Source organism: Sebastes fasciatus, chromosome 7 (genome assembly GCF_043250625.1).
Source record: "Sebastes fasciatus isolate fSebFas1 chromosome 7, fSebFas1.pri, whole genome shotgun sequence".
Classification (NCBI taxonomy): Eukaryota; Metazoa; Chordata; class Actinopteri; order Perciformes; family Sebastidae; genus Sebastes; species Sebastes fasciatus.
In genome coordinates, this window is record NC_133801.1 from 7,502,642 (window position 1) to 7,522,140 (window position 19,499).

The 19,499-nt window shown below is 37.8% G+C and overlaps 1 protein-coding gene across 1 annotated transcript; it reads left to right on the forward strand.

Annotated features, from left to right (window-relative positions):
* Positions 1 to 693: 693 nt before the first annotated feature.
* Positions 694 to 19,268, forward strand: cab39 (calcium binding protein 39). Its single transcript, XM_074641289.1, has 9 exons — positions 694 to 852; positions 9,970 to 10,125; positions 10,229 to 10,393; positions 11,129 to 11,247; positions 12,324 to 12,492; positions 14,198 to 14,257; positions 15,607 to 15,672; positions 16,927 to 17,070; positions 17,153 to 19,268. Exons 2-9 carry the CDS (start codon positions 10,012 to 10,014, stop codon positions 17,339 to 17,341), a joined length of 1,026 nt encoding a protein of 341 aa, XP_074497390.1. The 5' UTR covers positions 694 to 852; positions 9,970 to 10,011; the 3' UTR covers positions 17,342 to 19,268.
* Positions 19,269 to 19,499: the final 231 nt, after the last annotated feature.

Genomic DNA, 19,499 nt, shown 5'->3' on the forward strand with positions numbered 1-19,499 from the left:
GTCAATTTGACCCCAGGCTGTTTTAGCTGTATAAAACATATAAGAAATATCAACATTTTACACACATTTGTTTTGGATGATATTGAGGTCACTATAACATGCAACTTTATAATCTTCAAAAAGCTTTAGGGCCCTAACCTAACGTAACCATAACTGTAGTAGTGCGAGAACCACTGATAGTTCACACGACATGGGGGAGGGGAAACATCATTCTCGCGAGAACTTTGATATTTCCCCACGCTTTGGGGGCGGCAAAATATGGTTCCCATGAAGATATTGATTTTATTTAAAGGGCTATTTAGGTAGTCAACAAACAAACATAAAGTACCTGACACATAAACTTGAGTAACAATTTGAATTATAATCAATTTCTGGAGGTTTAAATTGCTGGGGTCAAATTGACCCCAAGGATAAAAGATGTTAGTAAATTTGAAGGTAACAGGAGGGTTAAAACTTATAGTTTAGAGAAAGTTAAGACTTGGGCATAAGCGACTGAGAACATCTGTAATAGTTCAGATAAATAACACCAGCAGCTGTGCATGGGGGTGAGCGCGCGCCCCCCTACGGTCACCTGCCGTCCTCGCGCAGTGCAATAACCACTAGTTGCCATGACACCAGCCGTCCAGAGGAGGCAGTAGACTGCTGCTGCTGCAGTGACGTCAGTGACGTCCTCTAACTGCTGTTAGCGTCACCAGACGAGCTCAGAGACACAACTAGGAAACAACTGAGAGGCTGGCTGCTCTACTAACTACAGGAGCTACTAACAGGGGACGAGGAAAACACAGCAGGGTTTAATCTAAAGGAGTACCTGAGCTGCTGTCTTCACAAACCGGGGGAAACGACATTTACAAGGTAACGTCACTATAGCTACGTTATATATATATATATACAGCTAATGGTGGCTACTTCAGCTAGCATTAGCTTGCATTAAAGTTAGCTAGCTACATGTGTTAGTTAGCCTGTTGTGCAGCTTTTTAACGAGTTAAAACGTGTTATCTGAGTCTATCATTGCTGTTGATGATGTGCTAAAAAGTCAGACAACAGCTTCTTCCTAGCTACAATAAGACTAATGGCAAAGGACATTAAAGAGGGACACAAATACACCTCCATTTACCATTATTGACACACCTGAACTGAATGCACTGTAATGCTGTGCAATATGCTGCCTTCTTAGATTCAATTCAATATGTTTTATTTGCCATTTGCTCCTATAAATAAGTACATTCTGAGCAGTTTACACCGAGTCAGCTTTAAGAAAAGAAAAAAAAGGTAGAAAAGGCACAAGGTAATTACAGTACAAAATAAGTAGCACATTCAACTCAACACAATAAATAAATAAATACATTATTAAAATATAAAACGCCCTCAGTGTAGTCAATAAATAAACTACCCTCTGCATAAGGAACGATACCCACCAGAATACAAATATACAGTATATAAATAAATACTTCCAAAACTGAATACAAAATAAATGCAAAAATAAATAAATACATTTCAAAATTTATCAAAATAAATACACAAATAAATTATTAAAATATAAAACGCCCTGAGTGTAGTCAATAAATAAACTAAACTACCCTCTGCATAGGAACGATACCCACCAGAATACAAATATACAGTATATATATATGCTCCATGACCATGTTAAAAGAACTTGTAACTCTCAAAAATATATATTTAAAAAAAAAAAAGAATATATTTCAGACAATTACACAGTGGAAGGCAGCATATTGCACAGCATTACAGTCCATTCAGTTCAGGTGTACTGTGTGTCAATAATGGTATGGAGGTGAGGTGTGGGGTATATTGTCAGTCGGTTATACAGGTACAAACGTGTGAAATACTTTTTGCTGGGAAGCTCCATTAAAATAATAATAAGTTATATTACATTACAATTATAAAAGGAAATAATTTGTACAAGTGTTATATATGTGCATATTAAGAACATATATATATTTAGAACATATACAGTATATACAGTATAAGATATATTTTTGTGTGAGAAGGTGTCGTATGAATTATTTATTTAAAAGTCTTATGGCCTGGGGGAAAAAAACTTCCTGTATAATTGTCTGAAATATATTAATTATTTCTTTTTTTTTAAATATTTTTATGAGAGTTACAAGTTCTTTTTAACATGGTCATGGAGCATATATATATATATATATATATATATATATATATATATATATATATATATATATATATATATAGTTTAGTTGGCAGTACATTGCTTTTGTGTTTTGTGTTGGTACTCCTGTTTCTCCAAACTCCATCTACTGTAGGTAATACAATAAGTACCTCATACAACCTCACTTCAAAACAACCTGCCAACACCAAACATAACTTAATAAATTAATGAATAAATAAATATCATTAAATGTAGCACAGATATTAAAAATGAATTTAACCATGAAATCAATTAATAATTTAATCCTTTATCTATTTGGGTTTCTGTTTAATTTTCCCTTTTATGTATTTGTGTATTTATTTTTATAAATATTTAAATGTACTTATTTATTTTTGCATTTATTTATTTATTTTTGCATTTATTTTTATAAATTTATAAATTTATTTATTTTTGCATTTATTTTGTATCCAGTTTTGGAAGTATTTATTTATATACTGTATATTTGTATTCTGGTGGGTATCGTTCATATGCAGAGGGTATTTTAGTTTATTTATTGACTACACTGAGGGCGTTTTATATTTTTAATTTATTTATTTATTGTGTTGAGTTGAATGTGCTACTTATTTTGTACTGTAATTACCCTGTGCCTTTTCTACCTTTTTTATTTTCTTAAAGCTGACTCGGTATATATATATATATATATATATATATATATATATATATATATATATATATATATATATATATATATATATATATATATATATATGTATATATGTAATGTACTTATAGGTGCAAATGGCAAATAACACTTGAATCTTGAAACGTTACTAGCCTGAGATGAGCTAGGCCTGGCTACCTATGCTAACGAGGGCTAGCTAACTGTTAGCATCATTACTGTTACAAATCAGGCTGTGATAAATGTACTTCCTGCAGTCTACGCTGTTTTAAATCAAGCTAAAGCAGATAGAGAAGGGTTGTAAGCATTATAGGCCTGCAGAGGCCTTCCCTCTGTGTGTGTCGACACTTCCCACAAAGCAAGCCAGCAGTAGCACTCTGTTGTCTGGTGCACAGTGATTGAATTATTATAGGCCACGTTCGCTTAGATTCAACAGTAAGTGAGAGGTAAAAGGTGTCTGAATCACATATCTCACTCTGCATTATTAGATGTCTTGCATTTATGCTTTGCCACATCATTACTGCTGGTGAGCAAGTATCCATTTTGTTAGCATTGATTGCGCAAAGTGTGCAGGCTGAATTCACACCATCACAAACCAGGCATGGATGATAGCAGAGAGGGGCGGTGCTCACTGTCATGCTGGCCAGCTTGAGCTCCAGCTTGTTGGAGTTTGTTAAGTTATACTTGTCTCAACATTGGAGTAGTTTGTGACACATGTATAATAAGCTATCTAGATGACTGGGCTGGCATTAGCTAGATCTCAGAGGTGGCTAGCTGACTGTCAGATGATAGCAGAGCTGCTGTCTCCACATGAAGGGTGGGGGTGAACTGTCTTCTGACACTGTTTAGCTTGTTTTTTGGGGGTGTAACTATACTTCAGGCTCTACTGAGAGCAGCTAGCTAGCTGTAAGTGGTCAAAGTGAAAGGTAAAAGGTGTCTGAATCACATATTTCACTGCAGGCTCTGCATTATTAAGATGGTAAGATGGTACTTATGGTAAAAGAAGTTGTTGCTTGTTCTGTTTTTGTATGTTTTTGTATTTTGACATAATATACTATGGTCCAACCACTAATGAATCATATTTGCCTCTATACACTGTGAATAGTATTAACTTGAACCTATAGGTCCTGTGTTGGGTTGTCTTAAATATTGTTGTTATTGCTGTCGCTTTGTGATGTTGTGGTCATTGTTGGTAAGGATAGTAATGTGATTATGTACTGAAATGTAGCACTAACAGTTCAAAGTGAATAATAAAGCTAAAGCAGATAGAGAGGGTTTGTAAGCATTATAGGCCTGCCGAGGCCTCCTGTGTGTCGACACTTCCCACAAAGCAAACCAACAGTAGCACTCTGTTGTTTGGTGGACAGTGATTGAATATTATAGGCCATGTTAGCTTAGATTCATAAGTAAGTGGGTCAAAGTGAAAGGTAAAAGGTGGTTGAATCACATATTTCACTGCGGGCTCTGCATTATTAAGATGGTACTTATGGTAAAAGAAGTTGTTGCTTGTTCTGTTTTAGTATTTTGACATAATATGCTATATGGTCCAACCACTAATGAATCATATTTACCTCTATACTCTGTGAATAGTATTAACTTGAACCTACAGTAGGTCCTGTGTTGTGTCTTAAATATTGTTGTGTCTTGTTGCTGTCACTTTTGATGGTTGTGGTCATTGTTGGTAAAGATTGTAATGTGATTGTGTACTGAAATGTAGCCTAACAGTTCACAGTGATTTAAGTGGACTCCAGGAAGAATAGCTGGGCTTCAGCCACAGCTAATGGAGATCCGAATAAAAGATAAAGATAAAAGATGTCTTGCATTTGCTAGTAGCTACATAATTACTGCTGGTGAGCAAGTATCCATTTTGTTAGCATTGATTGCGCAAAGTGTGCAGGCTTCACACCATCACAAACCAGGAATGGATATAGCAGAGAGGGGTGGTGCTCACTGGCATGTTGGCCAGCTTATAACTGGGTCTGCAGGGTTTGCAGCTTGTTGTAGTTTGTTAAGTTATACTTGTCTATAACATTAGATAGCTTTGGAGTAGTTTGTGACACATGTAAATAATAGCTGCTCTCAGTGGTGGCTAGCTTACTGTCAGATGATAGTCAAGTCAAATTTATTTCTATAGCACATTTAAAACAACATGAGCTGACCAAAGTGCTTTACAAACATAGGCAGAATAAAAACAGGTCAACAGAGCAGACAACAAAATCTCACACATCCACAGACAGAGACAGAAGATAAAATCCATGAGTAAAAGACTGTTATAATGAGCATTATAAAAGGCCAATTAGTAATCACAATTCAAGTACATTCAAAAGCCAAAGAAAAGAGGTGGGTCTTGAGCTGTGCTTTGAAAGACTGCAGAGGGAGCAGATCTGATGTGGAGAGATGATAGCAGAGCTGCTCTCTCGACTGAAAGGTGGGGGTGACGTTTGAGCTGTCTTCTGATACTGTTTAGTTTGTTTTCTGGGGGGGTAACTATACTTCAGGCTCTACTGACTGTTGTAGTCGCGGATATATAAAGCCTAGGGTTTCCTTTAATAGAGTCGCCAGGGGTTTTGACTTCCTTTCCCTCAGTTATTAGGAGAAGTCAGGCTCATAGCCACCTTTGACATTTGTTGGCCTAACATCACTCCAGCACCTGATTAGTAAGGGAGTCATTGCTGGTTAGCTGCGACCAGCTGATGTTGAACCTGCCATATGTTTCCCTCCTATTTGCGTCACTGCCAGTGTCACTGCAGCGGGTCAGGAGGAGAGAGGCGGTTCTGCTCCCTGCCTGCTGGCTACATTAACGAGCATTAAGTCTGTGTGCGACAGACGGATTTGGCCACCTGGCGAAGTTGAGGTGTGTTCCAGATTAATAAAGAGATGTAAGCAAACACAATTTAAGTGCTTCGGTCACCGCTAGTGAACCCGGGGGACACGTTTTCTATTTCAACTCACACATGACACATCATATACGAATGGTGGACGGCACCTCCCACTTGGGTTTATATTCCTGGCTCCAGGGTTGCTTTCTAAATGTGGACTCACTGCCAAGACCTAAGAGGACGAGTGTGACTACTCCAGGGTTTGTGTTCAGTTTCAGTGTTTAGAGGATCCGAGCAGGTCAACAGGTTGGTGACAGACTTTTAGATCAGTGCCTCTTAGTGTCTGATGTTTACCTTTAAGTGACTTGTGTTGATGTTTTGTGGCAAACCTCATTATCATGCTGGAAACAGATGTCTCAAAGTGAAGCAGGTTTAATGAAAATTGTCTTTGCTAAAATGATGATGATGATCATGATTATGGTGGGATTGATATCAGAATCAGAAATACTTTATTGATCCCCGGGGGGAAATTGGGGCGTTACTTTTTTATAAATATGAAGAAATTAGGGGTGCACCGACCCAATACAAGTGTTTAATTAATAAGCTGAATGCCTCATTATGTGGAAGTGACTGGAATCATTCTTTTATGTGTAAGGCAACATCAGGTTTGACTTAAACATTGCTTTCTTAACTTAGTAAAACAAAATGTAAAAATAAATACATAGATATAAATTTACTGAATTGATATTTATTATTAAAATAATAAATCGTAAACCAGCAACTTGATAAAAATCTTCCAAAATTATCAAGGATTACATTCAACTGTAAACCCTTCTAATGCAGCAACAAACTGGTCAAAACGTAAACGGGAATTAAAATGCCAGTATATAATGTATATGGTATATAAACATAGAATTGAACTGAATAGATCGGTCCCATTGTCGCTGATATCCGATTCAGCTATTTGAGTCCATATCAGCCCAATATCCAATCCAGTATCAGTACATCCCTAAAAATGAGAATATAAGAAATATGTACAAATATTTGCATTAAGATGTGCAATATATGACAAATAACCACAATGCAAATAAGTAAATACAAAATGCTGAGAAATGGGTATGTTTCTGGATCGAATATTGATGACAATGGGGTCTATATATTCAGTTCAGTTCTATGTTTATATACTATATAGACTACATTATATAATGGAATTTCAATTCCTGTTTAAGTTTTTGCTTGGGCAATAGTGCTGAACACAGCTGCAAATCACCTTAAAACAATACATGGCCAACAAGACATTACAGTACACCAAAGACGCAGTAGAAAAACATGTATAATATTGCACATTTCCTGAGAAAAATATATATAAATACATAGGCATAGCAATGCTTAAGTCAAGCCTGCTGTTGCCATACACATAAAATACTTAAAACTTAAGTTTGAAAGAATGATTGATCCCATTCACTTCCACACATTGAGGCATACAGCTTATTAATTAAACACTAGTATCGGATCGGTATTGGTATCAGGACTGAAAAAGTTGTATTGGTGCATCCCTAACGATATGAACAAAGAAGCACATTTAAAGCTGTTGTGTTGCTGATTACACTCTTTGAGGCTTTCTCGGCTTACTTCTGGTCTGTTCAGAAAACTTTGGCTGTAGTGCCTTAGTTTATGTAAGGTGGTTGGGTGGGTCGGGGAGTTGTGTAGATAAGGGTCCTTGTAACCTAGTTAAATAAGAGCAGCAGTGAGATATGGTCTTTGCTTGGTTCAGTTTTGTTTCTGGGTTAGAGGTTATTGTAGAGAGGAGACTCAATGGGTATGACCTAAATTAGTTACCTGAGAAAGTACTGCATGTTTATTGTGACGAGGTGTTTACTTGGATTTGTTAGTTGCTGTTCAGGGTCATACAAAGGGCTGAGGCTGTGTCATGGTGTAAGTAAATCTATGTTATAGTAAACCTTGCTTTGTTAATCATTTACTGACAATGACCAGAAGATTCACAAGATTGAACTATTGCTCAATGGGGCATCAAAGGTCAGATCTAGATATAACATTCACAAGTTATTTACGTCCCATTTCCTCGAGCTGTTTGTATATTCAATATTTACCTGGCATGGAACTTTAACTAGACTTGGCCCACCAACAGAACCTTTTTTGGGGATAAGCTCCAACAGCGCTTCCTTCTTCTCTCTCTCTGTCTGCTGTTGTTTTTGGTACTCTACACTTGGCCTAGAAATCATAGGGTGACTCACAATACTGTCAAGAAACACAAGAACAATAGTAGTATTTTGACAAGTGCTATATAGGAAGAAACACATCGATGATATTATAGGAAAGCACATCCCTGAGTAGGTAAAGGGTATGTATGTTAGAGCTGCAACAATTAATCCATGTAATCGATTATTTGTGAACTATTAAATTAATCTCCAACTATTTTGCTAATCGATTAATCGGTTTGAGTCATTTTTTAAGAAAAAAAAAGTCAAAATTCTCTGATTCCAGCTTCTTAAATGTGAACATTATCAGGTGTCTCTACTCCTCTATGACAGTAAACTGAATATCTTTGAGTTGTGAACAAAACAAGACATTTGAAGACGTCATCTTGGGCTTTTGGAAACACTGATCGACATTTTTCACCATTTTCTGACATTTTATAGACCAAACAACTAATCGATTAAATAAGAAAATAATCAACAATGAACATTATTATTAGTTGCAGCCCTAATGTATATGTAATATGTGTAATATAGATTTAATTTAAATGTAAAAGAAAGGAAATATCTCTACCCCAGTAACGCAAAAGGAAGTATTACAACACTGGTGCCAAAGTTTAAATAACATATGAGACAGTATAATGCAATATCAAGTACTTACCTAACCCATGAGCAACAAGTGACAGGCAGGGGAGTGGTAGTGTACGTGAGGGTTCAGTGAGTCATTTTAATAGGTAATTGTGATTCATTTACAGTGTATAACATATAAAAAATGTCACAATAGTTATTTTTTTCCATACTTTCCATTTAAAAAAAGAACACATCCTGGAATCCAATGCATCATAGGGCTGGGCAATATGAGAAAATCAAATATCACAATACTCTGACCAAATACCTCGATGACGTTATCGTATGGTTAACCTTTGGTGCTTTTAAAAAATATTTTCATAATGATATTTTTGATAATCATCAGTAATGTGGATATAATGACTAAGTGAGTAAAGGCAAATAATCAAACAGCTAGAAGAGTCTGGTAAGTTCAAAAAAGGACATCACTTTACTGTAATGCAGCCTGTAAAACCAGGAAAAGACAACACTTCTGCCATATTAGGATATCTAGTCTCATGTCACAATATTGATATATTGCCTAATCCTAACGCATCACCCAATCATATGAACTTAATACACAAGTGTTTTGTAGAGGTGACGCAGACAATACGTGTTGTATCTACTGTTATCATTCTTAAGCTCTGTTTTGTCAGCATTTGTCCAGACTTGCATGGTGTCATTACTATGTTTGCATGAGCACTGCTTCTGAATCATTTGCGAGTCACTGGCTATATATTTGTAATCACCCTCTCCACCTACTACACCACCTATTTCTGTACTTTTCTATGACTACGTGTTAGCTTGAGCTAAGCATGAGCTTTGAGTATTACAAAGATATTGACTGGAAAGATCATGTTGTTTTTGTAGGTCATCTGTTAATTAAGATTTTGTTTTATACAGTAAGACAACATTAATGTAGGTCTGTCTGTAGGTCTGCTGGGTTTTTTTTACACGCTCTTTGGCTACATCCACACATTTTGTTTTAAAACAGCATTTTAATCTCTGTCCAGACGAGCGTTTTAGGGCTGTCTATCTCCGTCCATACTACCACGCTTGAAAAGGCATATAACATGACCATTCACAAACACTGGGTATGTGCGTGTCGGTGTAAACATGAAGCAGTGCTGGACATGGGAATTGATATAAAGCGCTTGAATAATAGGCAGTAGTAGCATCGTAAAATGCGGAATTTAACTGCACAACAGCTGCTAGCATCGACAACAAGGTCAGCTACGCTTGTAACTCGTTATCATGTTGAAATTAACCACTGGTGGTCGAGGCTGATGTCGTTTGTTTTCATCTGGAAAAGATTCACATGATGGGGCGTGACGAACACACGTCATGACTGATAAGACCCAATCAAGAAGCTAACGTGGGTGGCTGTGTCATCGTTTTCAAAGGTCTTCCTTTCTGTCCTTCCAGACTAAAACCTAGTGTGGATGTAGTCTTAGTTCTCATCTCAGCAGTCCCTCCATCTTTACAGGCTCTGATCCAGTTCTACATTTCATTCCTCAGGTGGACAGTCCGCTGCCTGGTTGCTCGTGGTAACCCTCCGCCATGCCTTTCCCCTTTGGCAAGTCCCACAAGTCGCCGGCGGACATCGTCAAGAACCTTAAGGACAGCATGAACGTGCTTGAGAAGCATGACATTTCTGACAAAAAGGCTGAGAAGGTAGGGGGAATCTTGTTTCATCTCATCACTCTTTTGGAGGCTGAAAGCAAGTTTGAAGTAGCTTTGAAATACTATAACGTGTATGTGTGTTTGTATGACTCAGGCCACAGAGGAGGTGTCAAAAAGCCTGGTGGCCATGAAGGAGATCCTTTATGGGACTAATGAGAAAGAGCCCCAAACAGAAGCAGTGGCCCAGCTTGCCCAGGAGCTCTACAACAGCGGCTTGCTCAGCACCCTAATAGCGGACCTGCAGCTCATCGACTTTGAGGTGAGACTTTGTGTATTTCATGGGAGTGAGGGAGAAAAACGTTTAGGCTAATGAATGAGATTGACGCAGTAAAGTGGTCAAAGTTTATTTGAGGTTTCCACACAGCGATTGCGTCTTGTGAGCATGAGAAAAGGATGCATATGTTTTGAAAATGTGCACATCTGCCTATGTCGATTATGTGGGCAAACTCACGTCTCCCTGCAATATGTCAGACTGGTGCTGTGTAATAACTGCTGCTGCAGGCCTCCCTGACTCACCCTATCACAGGATGACTCATTGTGTTGTGTGATCTCTCTCTCTTCCTCTTTTACCCTCTCTCACCCTCCCTCCTTGTACAAAGAGAAGCTGGTGAAGAATTGTAAATCACAAGCATGCAACATAAAAATGTGACAGTGATTAAACATTTTAGGAAGTCAAATTTGGTGTATGCTGAATTTTTGTCAGTTTGATGACCTTTATTGGTAGCTATTTGTCAATAACCTTGTCATTATCTTAAGAGGACATCTGTCTTTTCTCTCTCTATGCTGAAACACCAAAGCAAGTTCAATTTATTTATTTCATTTATCAGCTAGTTTTGACATATCTTCCTCATTCCACCCTTCTCTAGCTCCTGATTGCATTGTCAGTTTGGAAGTGTGTTGTATAACCTTTTTGTGTGTTGTGTTCTCTATTATATTGCATAAATAAACGTCTGCTTTATCAAGCCTCATTTTATGAATTATCTTTTTCCACCAGGGTAAGAAAGATGTGGCTCAGATCTTCAACAACATCCTGAGGCGTCAGATCGGCACCCGGACGCCCACGGTGGAGTACCTCTGCACCCAGCAGAATATCCTCTTCATGTTGCTTAAAGGGTAAAGAGGCACACACACACAAGCTCAGAGAGTAATCACGCTCCCCTTGATCTTTTAAAGTATTCAGTATTTATGTTAACACGTTATTTAAAAAAGATCTAGCAACTTCCTAAGTAACTTTCTAACATAAAGGGAAATTAAAGCACCTGTTTTCAAATGGTCTAACTGCTGCCTCAAGAAGAAGAATGAAAATGGGCTCAGATGTTTTTGCCAATAAAGCAGTTATTTCTTTCCAAAGCAACATTAAACTTTGGTAGAAACTGAGCCTGTCGAGCTTCCTGTGATATAAGTTTCATATACTGCGGGTGATCCTCTTCAGCAGGTGTTCCTGTGCTCCATGAGGCGAGACAAAAACAACTGATAAAGATGATAATATTTGGATTTAAATCATGACTTTGAGTGTACAGAAGGAAATGCTCATTATACTTAAAGACAATACAACCCCATTGTGTAAAAAGATTTAATAGTTTTTAAGCCTCTGCGCCAGCGACAGATGTGGCCAGAGGTATTATGTATAATGTTTTCGGGTTGTTCGTCCGTCCGTACTATTCTCGTGAACATGATATCTCAGGAACGCCTGGAGAGAAATTCTTCAAATTTGACAGCCACTTGGACCCAAGTATGAACTGATTCGTTTTTCGTGTTCAAAGCTCAAGGTCACTATAACTTAAAGCTGTCGCAATATTGCAGTACCGCGCCATTGACAAGCCAACCGCAGGGAATGTAAGCAACCGCCACAACAGCTATGTTCACATTTTTTCTTTTTAAATTCTTTGCAATGGGAGCGTTGCATATTTTGCATATATCCAGAGCAAGTATTCTACCTTGTGTAGACATTTTTACTTCTGCGGATATTCTGTATCATAGCAACCAGACACAACCAAAGTGATCTCAGCTGAAAAACAAAACGCGTTGCCCTTCTGTGTTCTTTCATTTCATTAGGCCATTTAAAAAGCAACAATATCCCTAATAATAAAGCTTATTTATGTAGCACTAAAATCTGGATAAATGAAGTAATTTGCAAAATAAAAAATAAAAATGATTAAGTCCTTGTCACATGTTGCTGTTTTGTGCAGGTACGAGTCTCCAGAGATTGCCCTAAACTGTGGTATCATGTTGAGGGAGTGCATCAGACATGAACCGCTGGCCAAAATCACACTGTGGTCAGAGCAGTTTTACGACTTCTTCAGATACGTGGAGATGTCTACTTTCGACATCGCCTCAGACGCATTTGCCACTTTCAAAGTAAGTTGGCTCACTTGTTCAGCTATTTTGCAAATGTTGTTTTGAGTAAAGTGGGACTCCTTACATTTTGTTACAACCCGGCTCTTAGGTTGCAACAAAAATGGGAGTGGAGACGAGGTAAATGCAAAAAGTAACAGAGTTTATTTACAAAACACCAATTAATGAATAAATGTATAGATCATAATCAGTAATCAGTGGTGTAGGAGTGCATGGATGCATGTGTGTGAGTGCATATAGAAAAAGAGGAAGAATAGCCGCGCCGCGATGTCCACAGGAATGGAGTGATGTGCGTGCATGGAGAGAGAGCGCGTTCTGAATGGCGAAGAGGGTTTTATAGTCAGCGCTACACCGGGCCCAGGTGTAGCTCATCAACCCATCATGTCCTCATGTCCCCGCCTCAACCAGAGCCTGCAAGAAACAAAAGAGACCAGCGAGCCAACACACACCTAGTGGTGGGGAGGGGTCGTCACACATAGTAACTCACTGATATATTGTAAATGATTAGCAGAGCTATTGTTTACAGTTTGATCTCTCTTCAGCATCCACATCTCCTTCTTCCTGCTACTTTGCTGATTGTGGTTTGTTTACATGATATAATATGAATCATCGTAAATAACTAAGCTCATCAGCAAATTTGACGATGTGTTGGCTGCAAGTACAAGCTGCTGCTGATATTGTAATTATAACGACACGCTGACACAAACAGACTTGGAGGTTGAGGAGCCAACAATGGCTGTTATAATGGGACAGAGGGGGTTCACACACAAAGTTATGTCTTGATTTGGAGACGCATCAATTGTGCGGCCATGAATCTGCCTTGAGTTTTCAAAACAGAAAGTCTCAGTGGTTGTTGTGGAAACCTTGTCAAAATCTCCTTAATGTTTAACTTAAATTAGTTTCTGATTAAGTATGACATCAGATTTAGTAAGCTTCAACTAACGATCATTTTTATTATTGATTAATTATTATTTTCTCTATTAATCGATTAGTTGTTTTGTTTATTAAATGTCAGAAAATGGTGAAAAATGGCGCCCAGTGTTTCCCAAAGTCCAAGATGACGTCCTCAAATGTCTTGTTTTGTCCACAACTCAAAGATATTCAGTTTACTGTCATAGAGGAGTAAAGAAACCAGAAAATATTCAAATTTAAGAAGCTGGAATCAGAGAATTTAGACTTTTTTTTTCTTAAAAAATACTCAAACTGATTAATCAATTATCTAAATGACAGTTAAACCACTACCAGTCGTTTGCCGATTGTCCAGACTTCTATCAGAAGGTGAATTTGAAATCTTGTGCTATTACTACTATTACTATTATTGCTAGAAACTTAAACACCACTGCTTAATGAATACCTAGTAGTCAGATTTTAATTCTGGCATTAAAGCTAAGATTTATTTTTATTACAAAGCAATTTTATTCAGTCCAATAAAGGATTACTTTGCTGACGTAATTTCAACAGATAAACCAGCCGTCTTATGTCTTTGAGAAGGATTATGTCCAGAAATAATACTGTAACCCAAAACATTTTTTCTGTCTAATTTTTTTAATTTTTTTATAATTATTATTATTTGAAGGATTATTTCTGCATGTGCTTCAGTTTGTTGTATCTACAATGTCCTAAAAGGAGACAAATGGGACCAGGCTAAGTGATATCCATTAGGTCTGAATTTATCTCTCATAGTCTGCATTGTCTATTCTATTTCCAGGACCTCCTCACAAGACACAAGCTACTGAGCGCAGAGTTTCTGGAGCAACATTATGACAGAGTAAGTCCACACTCACTTAGTATTTAAAAACAGTGGATTCACCCAAAGTGTGATAGAATTGCTTAAAGTGGCCATGACATCATAGAGGGAAGAAATGATGTATCCTTACCACTAATGTTTATTGGCAGCTAAACGAGTAGATAACAAAATGTATTTTGTTTTAAATATTCATCAGTACAGAGTTCATCTCAACAAACAAATGGAACAAAGAATAATTAATCAATTATTAATTACTCTATAGCTGCAGCTTTATTAGTGGTGGAATGTAGCTAAACTTGTTTTACTCAAGTCCACTTTTAATATACTTTATTGAGTATTTCCATTTTCTGCTACTTTACACTTCTAATCCACTACATTCAGGGAAATATCATACTTTTTACTCCACTACATTTATTCAAAACTTATAGTTACTAGATACTTTTTACATTTAAAAAAACATGTACGCTTATTTGATATGATGCATTACTACTAGGATCTCAGGCAGGCAAACTCAGTATCTTCCCTTAAATCTCTTCTTAAGACTCTTTTAAGACTTTTATCTTATGTTTTTTTCTTAACTGATGGTATATTGTTGTAACTATTTAAAGGATTTTATCTCGTTTATATCTTTTATCGTGTTATTATTGTAAAGCACTTTGCAACTTTGTTTTGAAAGGTGCTATATAAAGTTATTATCTACACCGTAGTATACAAAGTATGTTAGCTCCACATTGATGAACTACAACATTAAAATGCTCTTACATGTACTCGTTAGTGATACAAACAGAACAATATAATATTCTTTAATAATCTAACACTTTGAAAGGAGCCATTCTGCATAATGAGTACTTTTACTTTTTCGTACTTTAAGTATATTTGATGCTAATACTTCTGTAACATTTTGAATGCAGGACTTTTACCTTGAATGGAGAATTTTTTAGATTGTGGTATTTCTATTTTTACTTAAGTAAAGGATCTGAGTACTTCTTCCACCACTGCTTTATTGCAGTATGTACCAGTCTTTTAAAGCTTTTTAGTGGAATTCACCATGTTTGAGATTTACTATTTCTACAAACTGTTGTCTTTTCAGCAGTTATATGTAAATTAAAACTGTGGCAGTCTGGGTGTTTGGCATGCTAGCAGTCTCTTCCCTTAACAACATCAAACCGGCCATTTGGGACATAATTTGTAGGCTGTGAACACAAAGTAGCCGTTAGTCTGTGAGGGGGAAATCCCTTACTTCCCTATCATTGTGTTTTGATACAAGAAACCCAGATGCAATTGTGAAAACCACAACTTGACGCATTTAGATGACTCTTTCTCTCTCGTCTCTGTCTTCTCTCTCTAACTATCTCTTCCTTTCTCTCTAGTTCTTTAGTGAATATGAGAAGTTACTCCACTCAGAAAACTACGTGACTAAAAGGCAGTCCCTGAAGGTAAGGATCCCGGGTCGGTCATGTCAGTAAACAGGTCTCATGTAGTGGTGTAAGAGAGCTATTTAAAGATGTTGTCTGGTCAGAGTGTTTGGTTTCTCTAAAAACCATTCCACCTCCAGCACCGTGTTGTCTGACTGCCATCTAGTGGCGGGAGCACGTTATATGTTTCACATGTCAATATCTGGTGGTTTCTTCACTTATGTGTTTGACTATATTTAGTTCCTACTTTCACCTTAATCTGAATAACATGCATGTTGTAGTGCTGAAACCACAATCTGTAATCCAAATGTAAACAAACTGGCCACACGATTGAAACCTGCTATCTCTGTCAAGTTGTTAATCAAGTTTATTATTGATTTCTGATGCTGTTTAAGGTTTGTTAACACTACTAGTGTTTGTGCATGAAGGAGTAAACTGGCCTGTTTTAAGATATGATGCTGCTTAACATTTAGGTAGGCAAGGAAGTTATAGATTGGGGCTTTAACCCTTAAAAAAAATCTCCCACAGGCGGCCCTGGGAGACTGTTTAAATCGATCTAAAACAAAAGCCATAATACATAGAGCATTCATTCTTTTTGCTGCAGAAAAACTAAGGCTTTTGTCTTTAGTGTCATCATGTTATACGATCGTAATGACGTCACTACATTACGGTACATGCAGTACAAAACATGGTGAAATGCGCCGGTAGTGCCAGAGTATTGCCCCGTAATGCCCGCGGGAGATTGTTGTTTGCATGTGATGACATCATTACTATCAAAACGCACACGATCTGCTCATAAAAAGAAGCAGACATCAAAAACTAAAAAATGTGCATAGTTCAAATTACTTATAGCGTGACAAGACATATTTTGTTCATGTTTCTAAATTTAGAAATCTCTTGGATCAGTTAGTTTTATGTGTTTATTTGGTAACATTTTATGAAAAAACATGTCAGATTTTTGTATCATTATTTTTTTTTTAATTTATGATACAATTTCAAACTATAATCAATTATTATAGCTTATTGACTGACATAACATTTTAGTATAGGTTGTACACATTTGAGGGATATTAAGTATTTGAAGATACTCCAAGAAATGACATCACAATAAGCAAGAATACCAAAGTAGGCCCTGGCGGACCATTTCTATTGCAGAGTTTAGAGGGTTAAGCAGTGAGCCTGTCAAATTGGCAAATCTGCAACTGCCTGTCAGTTTAACAAAATGATATACTCAAATTAATATTTATTTCTGTCTCTTGCTGTGAAATGATCTAGTTACTGGGGGAGTTGCTTCTTGACCGACACAATTTCACCATAATGACGAAATACATCAGCAAGCCAGAGAATCTCAAATTAATGATGAACCTGCTACGGGACAAGAGCCGCAACATCCAGTTTGAGGCTTTCCATGTTTTTAAGGTAAAAAATTAAAACACAGTTTTGACCACATCAAAGATGTACAACATCTGCACATATTAACATCCTCTTCCTCAACGACCAGGTGTTTGTGGCCAACCCCAACAAGACGCAGCCCATCCTGGACATCCTGCTGAAGAACCAAACCAAACTCATCGAGTTTCTCAGCAAGTTCCAGAACGACAGAACGGAGGACGAACAGTTCAACGATGAAAAGACTTACCTGGTCAAACAGATCAGGGACCTCAAGAGGCCTGCCCCCCAGGAGGCCTGAGGAAGGGTGCAGGGGTGGGGAGGGGGAGGAGCCACCAGGACCATGTCTGGACAACATCCAGACCACGTCTGCTTAACGGACCCATCAGCAGCTGCTGTTCTGGTTTCTGAACAAAAATTGAGGAAACAAAAGAAAAACCAACATACCCATATCAACTCATCAGGAAGTCGCCAGCTCCTCTGCTCCTCAGTGAACATTTGATTACTTTTTTTTCAGTATTTTTCCTTCAAGATAATTAAGAAAATAATAGATGCTGCTGCTTTCTTGCACATTGAGACATGTTAGGTATATTATGACACAACAGTCCATCAAACATAGTGACAGAAAATGTGCAGTCAAAGTAAGGCAGACATCCTGGTAGACACACACACACAAGTAGACACACGTTTACACACACACACACACACACACATATATGTATTACATAAAAAAAACACATACTGCAAGAATATCAGCTAAAACCTTGTGATGGAAATGGTACGAGCAAGTTGAACATTGGTGTGTTGGTTGCATGCCTTGAAATGTGACAGATCCATGGCTGTACCCGGCGTCGGCTCTGTGATGGCCTGCCCAGTCTGGCTCCCATGTTCAGTGCAACAGACTCGGAAATTGCACGTGCATCACAGCGACCGCTACCGTTCGTATCTACGCCTTCATCCGATAAAGCAACAGTGGTTCATTTTTAGCGATTTCGCGGGGACGAGCTCTCCGATGCCATCACACAGAACCATTAACCTCCCGTGTGCTTTGTTACGACGCAGCACTTGAAGCACATGAGGAAAGGGTAGGAGGGATGTACGGTATGAATTTGGTAAACGCCACAGAGTTGGGTCTCTTTATTGTTTTCTTGGGACAGGGTGAACATGTACATATGCCTTTTTTTTTTGCTTTGTAGATTTTTTGTTTAACCTTGACATATGAATATATATTATATATATATTACCTTAAACATCACGTTTTTGGTTAATTGTAATCAAATTACTTTCTAAACCATAAAAGAAACAAGTTAAGTGACATTGTTTTTTTTTTGCATTTCATTTTACTGCTGAAATGGTTGCTGTTGGGTTTCTTTGTACATAACTTAAAGGGCCAGCTCACATTTAGCTAACCTATAGGATATTAACAATTTGTACAGCGGAGGAATGTCATGGTATTAGCTCTGGATCTGTTAATCCTCTTTTTATTCTCCGTCTACATTTTGAGTATCTCTCACACTGCTGAAAACGTGCAGGAGGGGATTGGGAGAGCATTAACTGAAACATTAAAGCCTGTGTTTGTGCACTTTGTGAGGTGCTGAGCGATGAACATCACCTAACTGGAGTCGAGGATAGCGGGGCTTCCCCCCCCCTCCTCTATTTCATTAACTTGTTTTTTTTCTCATGCTAGTGGCCTGGGAGTGCTGTGTGGCCCCGCAGTGAGTGTGCTTCAGGGGTGAGCTCATCAGGATATTGGCAACTCAACGCACTATTCTTACTTTTCCCCCTTCTCATGTTTGAGCCTTTCTCTTCAGAAGGTTTATAATTCCAGTACAATTGTGAGCGTAAAGCATTGTGGGTAGCAGAGCACTATGTTGGATTGTTCTCATGGTGCTGAGCAAAAAAAACTGATGAAACCACAGATTTGTTAATTTACGGTAAATATGGCAAATAAGAAACCATCTCAGTGCAGACGACAGCACTCCTCCATTCGCATTGAACATGCATGTTCCTCCACTGGCTGTGCATGATGCTGTACTAAAGATGTTGTACTGGAATTGTTTCTTTTTTCCAAGTATTTAACAACATTGAAATGTCAAATTGAGCTCTTGGCTGTGTGCTGACTTTGACTCCAGGTTCAGCATAGAGCGTGTGGGTGCTTTCAGAAGTGTCAAAGGCCTGGGCCCTACAATCGAAATAAAGAAAAACAAAAACATTTGGAATAAAATAAAGCTGTGGTTATTTTCTTCTTGTCTAAAGAAATAAGAGCTGTCGAATGTGTGTTAACATCGAGGTATGTAACCTACATCAGCTTGGTATATTGAAATGGGACCCTTGAGGCTCTGGAAAGCCGAGAGGAGCTGTAGACTCAGGTGATAAATCTCTGTAGGTCCATCACTATACGAGTGACCTATAAAAAGCTATAAAGAGATCCATTAGAGCCACTTAAGACCTTTAATTTC

Bases quoted from the DNA above. Each gene is read 5' to 3' on its own strand.
- cab39 (XM_074641289.1), top strand. From the start codon at position 10,012: ATGCCTTTCCCCTTTGGCAAGTCCCACAAGTCGCCGGCGGACATCGTC. The intron at 10,126-10,228 runs GTAGGGGGAATC...TGTATGACTCAG, and splicing joins CTGACAAAAAGGCTGAGAAG to GCCACAGAGGAGGTGTCAAA. The intron at 10,394-11,128 runs GTGAGACTTTGT...TTTTTCCACCAG, and splicing joins TGCAGCTCATCGACTTTGAG to GGTAAGAAAGATGTGGCTCA.